The sequence below is a fragment of the Melospiza melodia genome, chromosome 31, assembly GCF_035770615.1.
Source record: "Melospiza melodia melodia isolate bMelMel2 chromosome 31, bMelMel2.pri, whole genome shotgun sequence".
Lineage (NCBI taxonomy): Eukaryota > Metazoa > Chordata > Aves > Passeriformes > Passerellidae > Melospiza > Melospiza melodia.
This window is the reverse complement of record NC_086224.1, coordinates 985,377-1,000,816: the sequence shown is the minus strand read 5'-3', so window position 1 is coordinate 1,000,816 and position 15,440 is coordinate 985,377. Positions and strand designations below refer to the sequence as shown.

The 15,440-nt window shown below is 49.4% G+C and overlaps 1 protein-coding gene and 1 long non-coding RNA gene across 4 annotated transcripts in view; both read right to left on the bottom strand.

Moving 5' to 3' along the window:
• Positions 1 to 1,032: 1,032 nt before the first annotated feature.
• On the bottom strand, positions 1,033 to 4,868 carry LOC134431205 (uncharacterized). The gene is made up of 2 exons (XR_010030952.1): positions 2,532 to 4,868; positions 1,033 to 2,447 (listed from the first exon to the last, which is right to left on the bottom strand). It is a non-coding gene; the product is annotated as an uncharacterized LOC134431205 (long non-coding RNA).
• A 1,045-nt stretch (positions 4,869 to 5,913) lies between these two features.
• Positions 5,914 to 15,440, bottom strand: part of SCN8A (sodium voltage-gated channel alpha subunit 8) — a 55,756-nt gene continuing 46,229 nt past the window's right edge. For all 3 annotated transcript variants that reach the window (XM_063179191.1, XM_063179190.1, XM_063179192.1), the window contains 6 exons: positions 12,556 to 12,840; positions 11,852 to 11,905; positions 11,407 to 11,544; positions 10,682 to 10,786; positions 9,500 to 9,770; positions 5,914 to 8,478 (listed from right to left, as the gene is read on the bottom strand). In XM_063179191.1, coding sequence (XP_063035261.1) covers positions 7,331 to 8,478; positions 9,500 to 9,770; positions 10,682 to 10,786; positions 11,407 to 11,544; positions 11,852 to 11,905; positions 12,556 to 12,840 — 2,001 coding nt within the window. In that variant the 3' untranslated portion in view covers positions 5,914 to 7,330. The remainder of the gene's footprint in view (positions 8,479 to 9,499; positions 9,771 to 10,681; positions 10,787 to 11,406; positions 11,545 to 11,851; positions 11,906 to 12,555; positions 12,841 to 15,440) is intronic.

The window sequence follows — 15,440 nt, the reverse complement described above, 5'->3', positions numbered from 1 at the left end:
GGCACCGCCATGTATTTCTGCCACTGGAGGCGGCTGCTGGGCGCCTGATGGTGGCGTGGCACCAACTGGAGATGCCGGAGGGGAAACCGGACCCTGTAAAGCCTCATGGAGGGGTTGGCATCCAGAAATGGGCTCTGTGTGTTCTCCTGGGCAACGAGGGGCCTGTGCTGGGCTCATCCAGGATGAGGAGACCACCAGGCCCCACCAGCAACTCCAGCTGGAGATGTCCCTGTCTGTCCCCAAGTGCCAGAGCTCACTGCGCTGGTGTGGCACCGCCAGGAGCTGATGGAGGGAAAACCAGACCCAGTAAAGCCTCGTGGGGGAATTGGCATCCAGAAACGGGCTCTGTGTGTTCTCCTGGGCAACGAGGGGCCTGTCCTGGGCTCATCCAGGGCGAGGTGACCACCAGACACCCTCAGCTGGGGATGTCTCTGTCTGTCCCCAGGTGCCAGAGCTCCCTGTGCTGGCGTGGCACAAACTGGAGATGCTGGAAGAAAAACCAGACCCAGTAAAGCCTCATGGAGGGGTTGGCATCCAGAAATGGGCTCTGTGTGTTCTCCTGGGCAGGGAGGGGCCTGTCCTGGGCTCATCCAGGGTGAGGTGACCATGCCACCATCAGCTGCTGGGCTGGAGGTGTCCCTGTCTGTCCCCAAGTGCCAGAACTCCCTGTGGCAGGGCTGGGGCTCCCTCGGCTGTGCCCTCACTGGAATAAAAAGGGAAAGGAGCTGCAGGAATGGGGCAATGCAGGGGTGGTCGTGGCAGACGCGTCTCCTAAAGCTGCACTGCCCAAAGCAGGAGCCAGAACACGCTGGGACGGGGCTGGGACGGGCTCTGTGTTGTGCCTGGAGGGGTTTCAAAGCTGTGACTCCCCCAGATAATTCCTGTCACCCCCCCAAATTATCCCTGGCTTCTCCCTCAGGGCAGGGAGAACATTTCAGAGCAGCCCCACTTTGCAAAGCCACCCCAGGATCCGTCTGAGCGGAGGAATTTTGGGCAGCGAGGGGAACAGAAGGACAGGGCAGGCAGGAGAAGTTGTTAAAACAAGATGGACATACCTCTTTATTGCAAATTCCAAAGTAAAAAGATGTACAGTACAAAGGAACTCAAAAGTTCAGCCACGGAACTCCCAGCCCGTCCCTCCAGCGCCTTCCTCCACCCTCCCCCGGCTCCATCCTCCTCCTCTCCCCGGGTAAAACACAACCGAGAGGAAAAGCAGGGCGGGAGGGGAGCGGCAGCAGCGCTGCCGGGGGAGAGGCGGCCCCACAGCCCCAGAGCTGCCCAGGGTGTGGGGCTGTCGCAGCAGCATCGCGGGCACCCCTGGGTGCCCCCACAGCTCTGGGACCCTCGCTGCAGCACGCTGGGGGTCTCGGGAAGCCTCACAACACCCCTGTGAGGTAGGGAATGAGCCAGCACAGCCACGGGGGGGGACAGCTGGGGACCCTCCATCCCAGTTAAACCAGTGGGACCAGTGCGTGTGTGTGTGTGACACGGGGAGGTGCAGGACGGCACAACCACGCTCTGCCTTGGCTTGGACCGGCCTCAACCGAGCAGCAAAACTCCACAAATCTGTTCAACAGACTGCACCAAAACTCATAATTGTGTTTCCTACGAAAAATAACCCCGAAGTGACCAAAAACTGAAATATCAGAAGCAATTCCAAGGTGGGCATTCAGCTCTGGGCTCGATCTGCCCTTGGTGAGGCTCGTGCCCAGCTCAGCCCTTCTGGCCAGGAGTGGGGTGGGATGGGGGGCAGGGGGTGCCGGGGGGCAGGTGGGGTCACCTGTGGGCACCCCCAGCCCAGGTGAGGGCCCTTGAGCAGCACTGAGAGCTGAGCCAGGCCCGGGGTGAGGAATGGGCTGGGGGTCGGGTGTGGGGGCACTGGGGGGCAGCAGGAGCCCCCAGGGCAGGGTGGGGGAGTTGGGGGGCAGCAGGAGCCCCCAGAGCAGGGGTGGGAGAGTTGGGGGGCAGCAGGAGCCCCCAGGGCAGGGGTGGGAGAGTTGGGGGCAGCAGGAGCCCCCAGAGCAGGGGTGGGGGCACTGGGGGGCAGCAGGAGCCCCCAGGGCAGGGGTGGGAGAGTTGGGGGGCAGCAGGAGCCCCCAGAGCAGGGGTGGGAGAGTTGGGGGGCAGCAGGAGCCCCCAGGGCAGCCCCTGCAGAGCTGCTGCCCCCCAATCCCCTGGGGGGGGGGGGGATTTGGGGCCTTTCTTGGGGGTTTTTAGGGCAAAGGATGGGGGCTGCAGGTCACAGGCGAGGGGTTAGGGATGAGTTATAGGATATGGGGTTACAGGTGGGTTACAGGTGAGGGGTCATAGGACGAGGTGTTGTGGGATGGAGGGGTAAAGGTGAGGGGTTACAGGTGAGGGGATGCAGGATGAGGGGTTCAGGTGAGCAGTTACAGGTTGAGCCATCACAGAACAACATCCTGTCCTGCCTGGGGCTCCATCCTCACCTGCCTGGGCTCCTCACCTGCCCGGAGCCCCCATCCTCTCCTCACCTTCCTGGGTCTCCATCCTCACCTGCCTGGGCTCCTCACCTGCCCGGAGCCCCCATCCTCTCCTCACCTTCTTGGGGCTCCATCCTCACCTGCCTGGGCTCCTCACCTGCCTCAAAGGGAGCCGGAGGCAGGTACCAACCCCACAGCCCCAGCAGGGCTGAGCCACCTCACACCTTTATCACAAAAATCCTTCCAAGATCTCCTCCTGCCCCCTTTCAACACCCAGAACCTTCCAGCAGCTCCTCCTGCCCCTCGCTCTGCTCCCCAGACCACCCTAAAATGCCTCTGGGGGAGCCCAGAGGGGCAGGAAAAGGGGTGAGAATAACTGGGACACCACGACAACCTTCCCTTGTACCGTGAAAAGGGAAATTTATTTCATTTATTTCAGTTTATTTCATTTGCTTTTGGCTTATAGTAATTGTCAGTCATGTTGGGTAAGACCGGTATGAGCCACCATGCAATTTCTAATACACTAATCTTCACTATTGAGCTTGTTGGCTTGTTGTTTTTTTTTTTTAAATTTTATTTTTGCAGCAGAAAAATCATTCAAACTCAGGTGTGGCCTCTAGGGAACACCATGGGGTTACCTGAATTTATTTATTTTATTTTTTTTTTCCAACATTGGCTTCTATATTTTCAGAAAAGGTGAAGAGGAAAGTGAATAAAGCAGCTTGGGCTGGCATTTCATTAACTCCACACTTCTGGAGTCAACAAAATTAACCCAAATTAACCCAAAAGGGAGGATTTTAGAGCTGGGGGAGGGAAGGGAACTCCTTGGTGTGGTTGTGAGTTTTGGCTACACCTTCCTAAAAACACCACCCCCCTTATTTGCTCCCAAAACCCTGAATCCAGAACGGGAATTCTGTGAATAACGTCAGAATTTGGAGATTTGGGTGGGACAAATCCCTGAGGCTCTTTGCCCAAAATTTCCTCCAACTTTGGCTTCACCCAGCAAGACCCAACTCAGACATCTGCCCTAGGAAGGAAACCCAAGGAGAAAAACATCTCCAAATTCCTTTTTTTGAGCAGAACCAACTGCAGCCAACAAGAACCTCCTCCCTCCCCTTCCTGCTGACAAAACATAAAAAAAAAAATAATATATATACAGAGTTTGGAGGGAGTTTTTTATTTGAAAGTCATTGAGCAGCTTCATGAGTTGCCAGCACAAACGCCAACGCACCGAGCGTCACCTACAGGACTCAGCCCAGCCTGGGAACAATTATGAAATTCAGCCAAATCTTGCATAGAAGTGGTCGACTTATTGCACATTGGAACCCAAAAATAGACACTTTTTGCTGCTGCAAATACCACTTGCAATAAAGCTTTTGTTAAAATCTATTTTGAGGGGGTTAGGTTCTCATTTGGATTTTTTTTTTTTTTTGTTGCTGTGGGTTTTGTTTTTATTTTTCCTTTGGGGGACATTTCCTGGCTATCTAAAATCTAAGGACAACAGAAAAATCTTAAAAAAATAAAAATAACCATGGACAATGGCATAAGCCAGAAGCCATTCTATAATTTTTTTTTGTAGTTCTTTGTATTTACAAAAAGGCATGCCAATAAAATAAAATGATATATTACAGTATTTATAATATTCTCTTAAAAAGTTCAACCACACTTTTCAGCTATTTTTTTTTCCTTTTTTTTCATGTTTTTTTTTTTTTTGTGCTGTTTACAACGTAGCCTGTACATATGTATGTAGATTTTTGTTGTCGTTGTTTCTTTGTGTTTATTTTTATTATTTTACATCCTGGGAGCAACGGGGGCAGGACAGGTCCCTGCAGTGGGGCAGAGCTGCCCCGAGGATGCCAAGGTGGCACAGATGGCTGCTGGATGGCTTCCTGCTTGGGTTTGGGTCATTTTGGGTGATTCCTGGCGTTTTCTGGGATTATGCAAACTGAGATTCATCCTCCCGCCAAGCTCTGCTGTGTTGGGGTGGTTTTTTCCCCCCTACTTTGGGTACCCTTATTTTGGATGTCACCCCTGCAGTGACCAGTCCCCTCCCCGGTGCCACCACGCTGAAGGGACACCCCAACCTGAGTGGGGCTGGGCTGGGGACACCCCGAGAGGGTGAGGAAACAGAAAACAGCCCGGACATGGCTTGTGATGCTCCTTGTGCTGCAGTGAGACAGCCCAGAGGTGCCCCAGGTACCCCCAGAGGTGCCCCAGGTACTCCCAGAGGTGCCCCAGGTACCCTCAGAGGTGCCCCAGGTACCCCCAGAGGTGCCCCAGGTACCCCCAGAGGTGTCCCAGGTACCCCCAGAGGTGCCCCAGGTACCCCCAGGTACTCCCAGAGGTGCCCCAGGTACCCCCAGAGGTGTCCCAGGTACCCCCAGAGGTGCCCCAGGTACCCCCAGAGGTGTCCCAGGTACCCTCAGAGGTGCCCCAGGTACCCCCAGAGGTGCCCCAGGTACCCCCAGGTACCCCCAGAGGTGCCCCAGGTACCCCCAGAGGTGCCCCAGGTACCCCCAGGTACCCCCAGAGGTGTCCCAGGTACCCCCAGAGGTGCCCCAGGTACTCCCAGAGGTGCCCCAGGTACCCCCAGAGGTGCCCCAGGTACCCCCAGGTACCCCCAGAGGTGCCCCAGGTACTCCCAGAGGTGCCCCAGGTACCCCCAGGTACCCCCAGAGGTGTCCCAGGTACCCTCAGAGGTGCCCCAGATACCCCCAGGTACCCCCAGAGGTGCCCCAGGTACCCCCAGAGGTGCCCCAGGTACCCCCAGAGGTGCCCCAGGTACCCCCAGAGGTGCCCCCAGGGCCACCAGGGGCAGCTGTGGGGAATGGGGGAATGGAGGGAGGTGAAGGCACCTGGCCCCTCCTGGGCTGGAGACCCCAAAACCCCTCCTGGCCCCAGCCCAGCACCCCCTGGTCCAGCTCTGCACCCCCCGAGCAGGAGCCACCACGGGACAACCAAGGGTTGGGTCCTGACCCCCAAATGTGGCTCCTGACCCCAAGGGCTGGTCCCAACCCCAAAGGTGACTCCTGACTCCAAACATGGGTCCCAACCCTAAATGTGGGTCCCGACCCCAAATGTGGGTCCCGACCCCAAAGATGACTCCCAACCCCAAAGGTGACTCCTGACCTCAAGGGTTGGGTCCAACCCCAAGGGTGACTCCTGACCCCAAAGGTTGGTCCTGACCCCAAATGTGGGTCCCGACCCCAAATGTGGGTCCTGACCCCAAAGGTTGGTCCCGACCCCAAATGTGGGTCCCGACCCCAAATGTGGGTCCCGACCCCGACTCCCCCACCCCACCCTCCACCCCAGAGTGCTGTGGGTGAGCTCCCCAGATTCCTACCAGCAGAGGTAACGCGCTGCTTTTCTTTTTGTAGTTTTTTTAAACATTTATCTCTACCAAAAGAAGTGTCTACGCTGCAGGATGGAGGAGGCTGAAGGATAATTAATTAACATTAATTAATGCTAAATATTGCAGGATACAACTGACCTTGCTGGCTGGTTGAAGCCCTAGGTTTTGGATTTACAGTGACATGGATAACAAGCCATTCCCAGATTTATCCTCTCCCCTTTGGTGAGGTCCAGAGCAGCATTTTGGAATTTTTGTTCTGTTTCAGTGTGCAAAAAACCATGGCTGTATGGAAAAGAAAGTCAAAGTTGTTAAACAGACACACACAATTCATTCACCTGCTTGTTCTCTTGGGGGATATTTTGTGGTTTTAGAGTTACACTGAGGTTTTGTTGGGTTATTTTTTTTTTGTTGCTGTTGTTTTTTCTTCTACTGGCAGGTTTATGGAAGATTCTCTATGAACTGGGAGTACTGGTGCCGGGCAGGAGCATCACTAAGGTTTCTCTCCAAAATCTCCAAAATACAGTGTGCGGTAGATACTCAGTGGAGTGCCTCGAATTTATGGCTTAACACACCTCTGTGGACAGGTGACAGCGTGTCCCCTGGTTGTGGTTCCTCATGCATGGTCCCTGGTCATGCCATCATGCAAAAATCTGCAAAAATCTGCAAAAATCGCTTCTAGGCGTTAACGAGCACTTTGATTTTATTTTTGGGGGGGGGATCAGCCCGAGCTGGCTCCGGGCTGAAGGTACCCGACTGCCCCATCTCCCAAACCAAGTAAAGCCCATGGAGAAAGTAGAATGCAAATAATAAATCTCAAATAAACTATGGTAACTCAGTGGGCTTAATGGGTGCTTTGTTTCTTTTTTTCTTTTTTTTTTTTTTTTTTGTTCTACTTGTTTTAACTCTTTTTTTCAATTTTTTTCCTCTTTTTTTTTTTGTTTTAATTTTGCTGCTTAACTAAATGCAAATCTAGTTTTGCATGAACAAACCCATGGACATTGTGACTTCTGGGTTTTCTTCTGAGAATAATCAACAAAATGGGAAAATAAAATCCATTTGGGGCTGCTTTGGAAAATACATGAATCCCAGCAGCGGGTTTTGTTGCTCTGAGTGTGTTGGTGTGTGTGTGTGTGGTTTATTTTGCTTGTTTGTCCTAAGTTGCATTGACTGATGTGGAACATGCAGTATCCACCTGCCCAAACAATAGAAAATCCATTTTTTTTCCTTTTTTTTTTTTTTTGTGTTTAAATGTTTGTTTACAGGGTCCTTTAAACAGGTGGTAGGTCACTGCTTTAGATGCAACGCTGTCACACAGTAAGCAGACTATGTTTGGTATAAGATCTTCATGTAAGTGTCTCCACAGCTCTTCTGTATTGATATATTTCAGGAAGTTTGTAAACAATCTTTTTTTTGTTGTTGTTGTTTTTTCACTTGCAAATATTTTAATTCGTACAATTCTACTATTTTTTGTTAATTTTTTTTCCCTCTCTCTCTCTTTGTGTGTGTGTGTGTGTGTGTGAATGTGTGTGTGTGTGTCTCAAGACTTGGCCACCCTGCCGTCTTTTTGTCTCTTGGCCTTTTCTCTCCTGCCCTCCTCCGCCCGCTGCTGCTTCTCCTTCTCGGGTTTGGTGACGCTGTCGTAGGAGGGCAGGGACGCCGTGGAGGGGGTGCCCTCCTTTTTCTCCCTGTTGGCTCCCCCGTTCTCCAGTTTGGTGGTGGCAGGCCTGCGGCTGATGAAGCCCCGTCGCGCCAAACGAGCCCTGTACGCCCTCTGGATCACCACGGCCGACACCTCCTCCTGCTTGCGCCGCAGCGTGGTGGTGATGGGCTCATAAGACACTTTGGAAGGGTTGGAAGCCACAAACCTCTCCTCCATCTGCTGTCTCAGGATATCCAGCTCCCCGCTGTCCCCCAGGACACGTTTGGTGAAGGCAAACAGGATGTCCAAACAGTGGATCCTGTCCCCACTTACCATAGGCAGGTCCATGGCGATGAGTTCGATGGTGTTGGGCTTGGGCACGCGCAGCGGATGCTCCAGGGCGTCGGCGAAGTCCGCCAGCTTGCTGTACTCGATGAACTGCGTGGCGTCGGGGTCGAACTTCTCCCAGATCTCGTAGAAGGTCTCGAAGTCGTCCTCGCTGAGCGGGTCCGCGCTCTCCTCCGTCGCCACGCTGAAGTTCTCCAGGATGATGGCGATGTACATGTTGACCACGATCAGGAAGGAGATGATGATGTAGCTGACAAAGAAAAATATCCCCACCGAGGGGTTGCCGCAGTCCCCCTTGAAGCCGCTGCCCGGGTGCTCCTTGTCCAGGTCGCAGTCCGGGGGCCGGTTCAGGATGGGCAGCAGGAGCCCGTCCCAGCCGGCCGACGTGGTGATCTGGAACAAGCAGATCATGCTGTTGCCAAAGGTCTCAAAGTTGAACATGTCGTCGATGCCGGCCTCGTGCTTGACGTAGGCGAAGTTGGACATGCCGAAGATGGAGAAGATGAACATGACCAGGAAGAGCAGGAGGCCGATGTTGAACAAGGCAGGCAGGGACATCATTAAGGCAAAAAGCAGCGTGCGGATCCCCTTGGCTCCCTTGATCAAGCGCAGGATGCGGCCGATGCGAGCCAGGCGGATGACTCGGAACAGAGTGGGTGACACGAAGTACTTCTCAATGATCTCAGCCAGGAACATCCCTAGAGGAGAGAGGCAACACGTGTGACAGGGCAGATGCACAGGCTGCTGCTTCCCCTGGGGCACGTGGAATTCCGTGGGTGGATTTTCAGAGGGTGTTTGAGATGTTCAGGCAGGTAAATCCTCCTGAGGGGCAGGAGAGGGACAGCTCTGATCTCTGCTCCTTGTGAGCAGTGAGAGCACAGCTGGACCTCTGTCAGGGGAGGGATATCAGGAAAAGATTCTTCTCCCAGAGGGTGCCCAGGCTCCCCAGGGAATGGGCACAGCCATTGTGAGGTTGTGCGTATTTTGCAGATTAGATGCTAAAAACCTCAAAACCTGTTGGAGGAAAACACGGATTTAACATTCAAACAAACTGCAAACAAGATGGCAAGTCCTGTGCTGTGGCAAGAAGCCCTGCAGGGAAATTTTCAGGGGTTATTAAGCATTAAAAGGTTCTGATGAAGTGAGTGAAACTTCAGCTTTTACAGACAGAGAGAGCAATTGTCAAGTGGTTTACCTCTGGAATACAGAGTGGTTTACAACTGGAATATCAGAACAGAGGGAAGGGGCATCAGTCAGGACTTCAAAAATAAATTTCAGGACTTCACAAATAAATTCAGTCAAATTCTGCCATGGCTTCCCAAGGCTCAAAGAGAACCCTGAGGTCCCGGTACCTACATACCCCTTTCAAAGACATGTTCTACCCTAAAAATGCCAAAACAGCCTGGCACTCAAAGACCTCTAAGTGTGGAAGAGGTTTTACAGCAACTTCTGTGAGCCAGAGAGAAGTCTGATAAGAGAATCCATATTCACCCTTGAAAGAATTTCCTACCAAGGTCGCTGACATAGAAACCAAGAAAGAAAGAAAGATAAATCAGAGAAATTCCAATGAGCACTTTGTTTGTCTCTCGGCACTAATAAGTAAGGTATAAATATATGAATTTTGTAAGAATGTACAAAAAACATGCATGCTGAAATAAAAACAGGTTTGAAGCCTTCTGAAAATGGAGTACCACGACCTCTGAGTGGTGTCCCACTTACCCACGATGGACAGAATCACAACCACGAAGTCGAAGATGTTCCAGCCGATGGTGAAGTAGTAGTGCCTCAAGGCGAACATCTTGAGCACACACTCACAGGTGAAGAAGATGACAAACACAAAGTTGATCCAGTAAAGGATGTCCTCCATCTGCTTGCTCTGCGTGTCTGTCTCCACCATCATGGTCACCATGTTGAGGCAGATGAGCATCATGATGACGATGTCGAAGGCTTGCTGGGTGACAAAGTCGAACACGGCTCCTTGGATGCGGTTCTGTGGAGCAGGAGAGGCAGGGGACCAAGCTTGAGCAACAATCACGGAAGTGTGGAGTGGTTTGGATTGGGAAGGTCCTTCAGATGATCCCATTCCACCCCCTGCCCTGTCAAACCTGGCTTTAGATACTCCCAGGAGCGCCCACAGCTTCTCTGGGCACCCATGCCAAGGCTTCACCATCCTCACAGGGAGGAATTTCTTCCTAATTTACCATTAATCAACAAATTATCCCACCATTGGTGGAAAGAGGGACAAGGATGTGATTTTGTCAGTGCTGAACAAAGCTTTCAAGGCAAACCCTGTCCGTGAGCCGGTCTGGTGAGGGCAAAGGCAGGAAAATGCCATTATTTACACCCCAACATGCTACTCTATCCCTACTAGCAGCACATCTTGCTCTCTGCTGAGTTTCCGCAGCCAGATCCTTGCACTGATGGGTGCCTGCAGGAGAACCCAGCCCCTCTGGTGTCCTGGCACCACCACAGCCCCAAAAGCAGGATGCTTTATCCATCATACAGCCCCTAAAGGACTCAACCCAACCCCTTTTTTTGGCTTTCTGAGGGATGCAAAGCCGTTCAGAAACCAGGGAAATGAGCTCAGTTCTCCATCAGCAAAGCCCTCAAGGCTGGGTGATTGCCAAAGGTTCTCCCGTGAGTGCCAGGAGGCTCCTACTCCACACCTAAGGCCTCTCACCCAGGTGAAATTTTGGAATTTCATTATTCAGGTGATAAACTGATTAACACCAACCCCAGCACAAATGTTTTAACCTTTGCAGGTGACACCTGAGCTACAATGACAAAACCAGGGTGATGTGGGTCCAACATGAGTTAAAACTAGGGATGCTTTTGGAGAAAAGGCTTCTTAGAAATCTACTCCACAGTAGGTTTATCCTGAGCTCCCTCCAATGCACTCACCAGAGGTCGGGGAATGGGTTTTTGAGGCTTCTTTGAGCCCAGTTTTTTCATGGCGTTGTAGTACTTCTTTTGTTCTTCTGTCATGAAAATGTCTTGACCTCCAAAGTAAAGGGGCAAAAGGAAAACTGGTTACAATCAGCTCGTGGACCAGAAGAGAAAGGAGTAAAGCCCAGCTCAGGTGAGGCCTGCCTTCAGACAGAAATCACTCACACTAACACCCAGTCTGCACTGATCTTAATTAAAAATGAAATTTTTAATTTCCTCTAAATTGAAATTTATAGGTTTCCATTGCGCTGCCTCTCTCCCCTTTGTGGTGAGCAGCTGTGAGGGCATTTCCAGGAGCTGCACCATGCAAATCCACCCCAAATTAGAGCTCCAGCCCCTCAGTTTGGGGTATTTTAAATGGTAGAAACCCAAACTTACAACTTTTTTTTTCAAGGAAAAGCAGGACATGAGACAGAGGCAAGGAAGACATCTTGCTTCGAGTCTGTATTTTAATCAAGGCATAAAAACCCCCAAAATGCATGAAAATCTAGGGAAAATGTTAAATCTGGCTGTAGTTTAAACCAAGCATGTTGTGTTCAAGGCACCAAGAGGCCCACAGCTCTAAAAAAAGGAGCTTTGTGCCCCAAAATGACTTTATTTTGCAGAAAAACCCACCAGCCTGAAGAGCCAACAGTCCTGGGACAGGTCTGAGCTGGAAGCAGCAAACACAGATCACTTATCTTTTTCTTTTGTTGATTGAAGTTGTCGATGATGACACCAATGAACAAGTTCAGGGTGAAAAAGGAGCCAAAGATGATGAAGATAACAAAATAAATGTACATGTAAATGTTGTCCTCGTATTTGGGCTGCTCTTCTTGCTGAAGGGGAGATAAGAAAAACAACAAATGACATTTCAAAGACATCATACAAACACAGGCAAAATGAGATTTTTGGTTGTGTTTTCAAACCATCAAAGATCAAAAACCAGTTGGAACAAAAAAACCAACCAGAAGAACTTGCCCTTTTTGGGATTTTCTTCAGCATCTTCTAAGTCACCAGACCCCCAGAGCAAAGCAAACAATCCCAGCATGAAATACTCGCTCCAAACACAATTCTACAACTTTTACTCTCGATTTTAGCAAAGCATAAAAGCAGATAGAAATAAGGGGAGTTTTGCCAGGTTACCTTTCTGGAATCTACAGCTGCATACATGATGTCCATCCAGCCCTTGAATGTAGCCTGGCAGAGAAAACACAGAGACAGAATTCACCCAAAATACAAGAATTGTGCCAGCACTGTCAGGGACTCCCTGGCACTCCTGATGGCCCTGTATAATGAACTTTAATACTATTTCAACATTTCTCTTTTCATTTAACCTAAATTACAGAAATCAAGCTCAAGGAGTTGAACCTCATGAGGTTCAAGCAGGCTGAGGGTGAGTGGGGAACTTGGAGGCTCTTATTGAGACCCATAAATTAGGAAAGAGAAGAAATACAAAAGGGCAAATTCATTCCAGCCCCAACCCCGGTGGATGCTGGATTTCAGAGAGAGGGAAGGATATAAAATACACCAGGAGCATTTTGTATTTCCAGCCCCTCAGTTTGGGGTATTTTAGTGGGGGGCACAGCTCCAACCCCTCAGTTTGGGGTATTTTAGTGGGGGACACAGCTCCAACCCCTCAGTTTGGGGTATTTTAGAGCTCCAGCCCCTCAGTTTGGGGTGGTTTAGAGGGGATGCAGGTCCAGTCCCTCACTTTGGGGTATTTAGAGCTCCAGCCCCCTCAATTTGGGGTGTTTTTGAACTCCAGCTCCTCAGTTTGGGGTATTTTAGAGCTCCAGCCCCTCAGTTTGGTGTATTTTAAAGGGACAATGGTAGAAACCCAAACTTACAACTTGCAGCAGAGCCAGGTATCCTGCCCCAACGTTGTCAAAGTTAATTTTCACGTTCTTCCATCGGATCTCCGTGGAGTTGGGTGGCATCAGAGCCTCGCAGTCTGTCTTGTTGTTAACAACATCTATCTCAAAGCGATGCTCAGCTGTTTCATTAAAGCAGTAATGATATTTCCCGGCAAACAGGTTAACCCCCATAATGCTGAAAATCAGCCAGAAGATAAGGCAGACCAACAAGACATTCATAATGGAAGGGATAGCGCCAACCAAGGCATTGACAACCACCTGTGTTGGAAGGGGTGGGAAAAAGTTTCAGTATAAAACACGAGGCAGGAGACAGCAAGCAAAAGTACAGCTGTTTTTGGGGGGGAATGGGGGAGGCCACTGACATGTTGTGGGGGTTGATCCATGCAGAAAGTGGCAGTGAATTTGTGGCAAGCTTCAAATTCTGCTTCAGAAGCAAGCAGGGAAGCTGTGTTTTCAAAATATGTGTTTGTATTATGATTATTATAATTAAATTATATTATATTTTGTATATAGCATATAGTAAATTGTATAGTATGTATTATATATTGTATATAGTATATTATATATTGTATATTGCACAGTATATATTTAATATAGTATATTATATATTGGATATTGTATAGTATATATTTTATATTGTATATAGTAAATTATATATTGCATATTATATATTTTATATTGTATATAGTATATTATATATTGCATATTGCATAGTATATATTTTATATTGTATATAGTATATTATATATTGCATATTGTATAGTATATATTTTATATTGTATACAGTATATGATATATTGTCTATTGCATACTATATATTGTATATTGCCTATAGTATATTATATATTGTATATTGCATAGTATACATTTTATATAGTATATCATATATTGCATATTTAGTATATATTTTATATTGTATATAGTATATTATATATTGTCTATTATATATTGTCTATTGTATATTGCACATTGCATATTATATTATATTATATTATATACATATTATATAATACGTATATATTCCAAAATAATTTCTCTTTTCAAGCCACATTGTTGGATTTATGGAGTCTGGACTCTTTGTTCTTTAAGAAACCAATTATTTCCTGTCATTTTAATTGCCCAAAGGCAGAGGGGGGGGCTCAGACTCCCATAACAAACAGGCTCCTGATGGAATTTTCTCAGAGCCAAGTGTGAGGACACTTGAGCTCCTGGATTCCAGATTTTCCCAGCCAGCAGCCCCTCCAGGCATTCCCCACGCTCAAACAAGGCTGTTTTCACTCAGGGCCTGGTCCTGCTCCCTGTGTGGGGCCAGGACCAAGCCCAGCATCACTGTGGTCACACTAAAGCACGGACTAACACCGAGATCATCCTGTGGACTCAGCAAGGCCAGTCGTGTAGTCCCAGGCAGAGAGCTGAGCATGCAGCCTGGCAGGCTCACCAGCACACAAAAGCCACGTTCCCTCCTCCAAATGCTCAGCAATGAGGATGGGGTTTTGTCAGAGCTCATCTCTTCCTAATTTTAGCCCTCCACGGTTTGGGAGCACCGCGTCCTCCCTGAGCATCCCTGGCCAACGCGCAGCCAAATGTAAGCTTTTAATAGAGGCAGGTCAGCAGGATATTAAATCTTTTATTATGATCTCCTAATTTAGATTCCTTTAATAGATGAACAGCAGCTAAACTATCTTGCCTCAGTTTTGGAAGGCAACTCAACCACACACGGGGACTTGGGAGGCCCCAAGGGTGGGACATTGGCCACAGCTCGTCCTGGTCCTTTGTTGGAAGTCACAACCACCACCCGTGGCCACCACAGCAGCTCATGGCCAGCTTGGACTGGGACTGGAGGTCTGGGCTGCTGGGAGGTGTCCAGAGGGTGGGACTGGATGGGTTTTAAGGTCCTTCCCTACCCAAACCAGTCTGAAATAGAAAAATGGAGAAAAATTGAAGACCACAGTGGTCCAGATGGTGAATCCTCCGTTCCAGCTGGTAAATGATGTCAGGAGTTCATCCCTGCACCCAGGAAGGCACAGGTGAGAGCCCCAAAAGGCTGCAGGTGATGCCTTTGCTCTCACTCTCCCTTCATCCCAACAGGATGCTCAGCTGCTGGACCAGCAGCACTTTTTGGGTCACATCCTCCTACGAATACATTGATTTATTCCAGCTACCACATGAAGCAAAAAAAGGCTAATTTCCTCCTGAAATATGGTCATTTATGGTTCATTAAATCTACAGAGCTTTCCAGAAGGAGGGAAAGGAGGAACGCGGCTTTTGTGTGCAGACTGACAAGAACACATGCATGTCTCACAGCATCACTACCAAACTCCCTGACCGAGCTCAGAGCAGAGCAAGCTCCTGGAAATGCAGATTGCTATGGAGGAGAGAAAAGCAAAGAACTACAGTTCCAGTCTCCTTTGCAAAGGCATTTCAGATCTCTCAAATTGGTCTGGTTGGATGGGGCACTGACACTTGTCTCCAAAATAAAGATAATTGGGTCTAGGGAGCTGACAGCGCTGCAGTCACAACTATCAATTTTCCTGTGGTGAAAATCCCCCACTTGAAGCACGAGAATTTCCTGATTGTACATCAGAAATCTTCTCCCCAGCATGGCTTAAAACCAGCTTTAGTTTCTCCAGGTTTAGTGCTAGGCCTGTTCTTTGTGATCAAACTTCTGGCTCAGACCCAAACCCAGCCCAGCAAAAGCTCCACCTTTGTGTCAATGGAAATTTTTCTTCCTTTGTGCCTCTGCTGTGGATTCAAATCTAGAATTAAATTCATGACACAAAGAAATAACAGCAGGAGAAGGTCCTAGAGAGGAAACACCTCCCTTGGATTTGGAGCTCAGGTATTTCTGTTACTTCCCA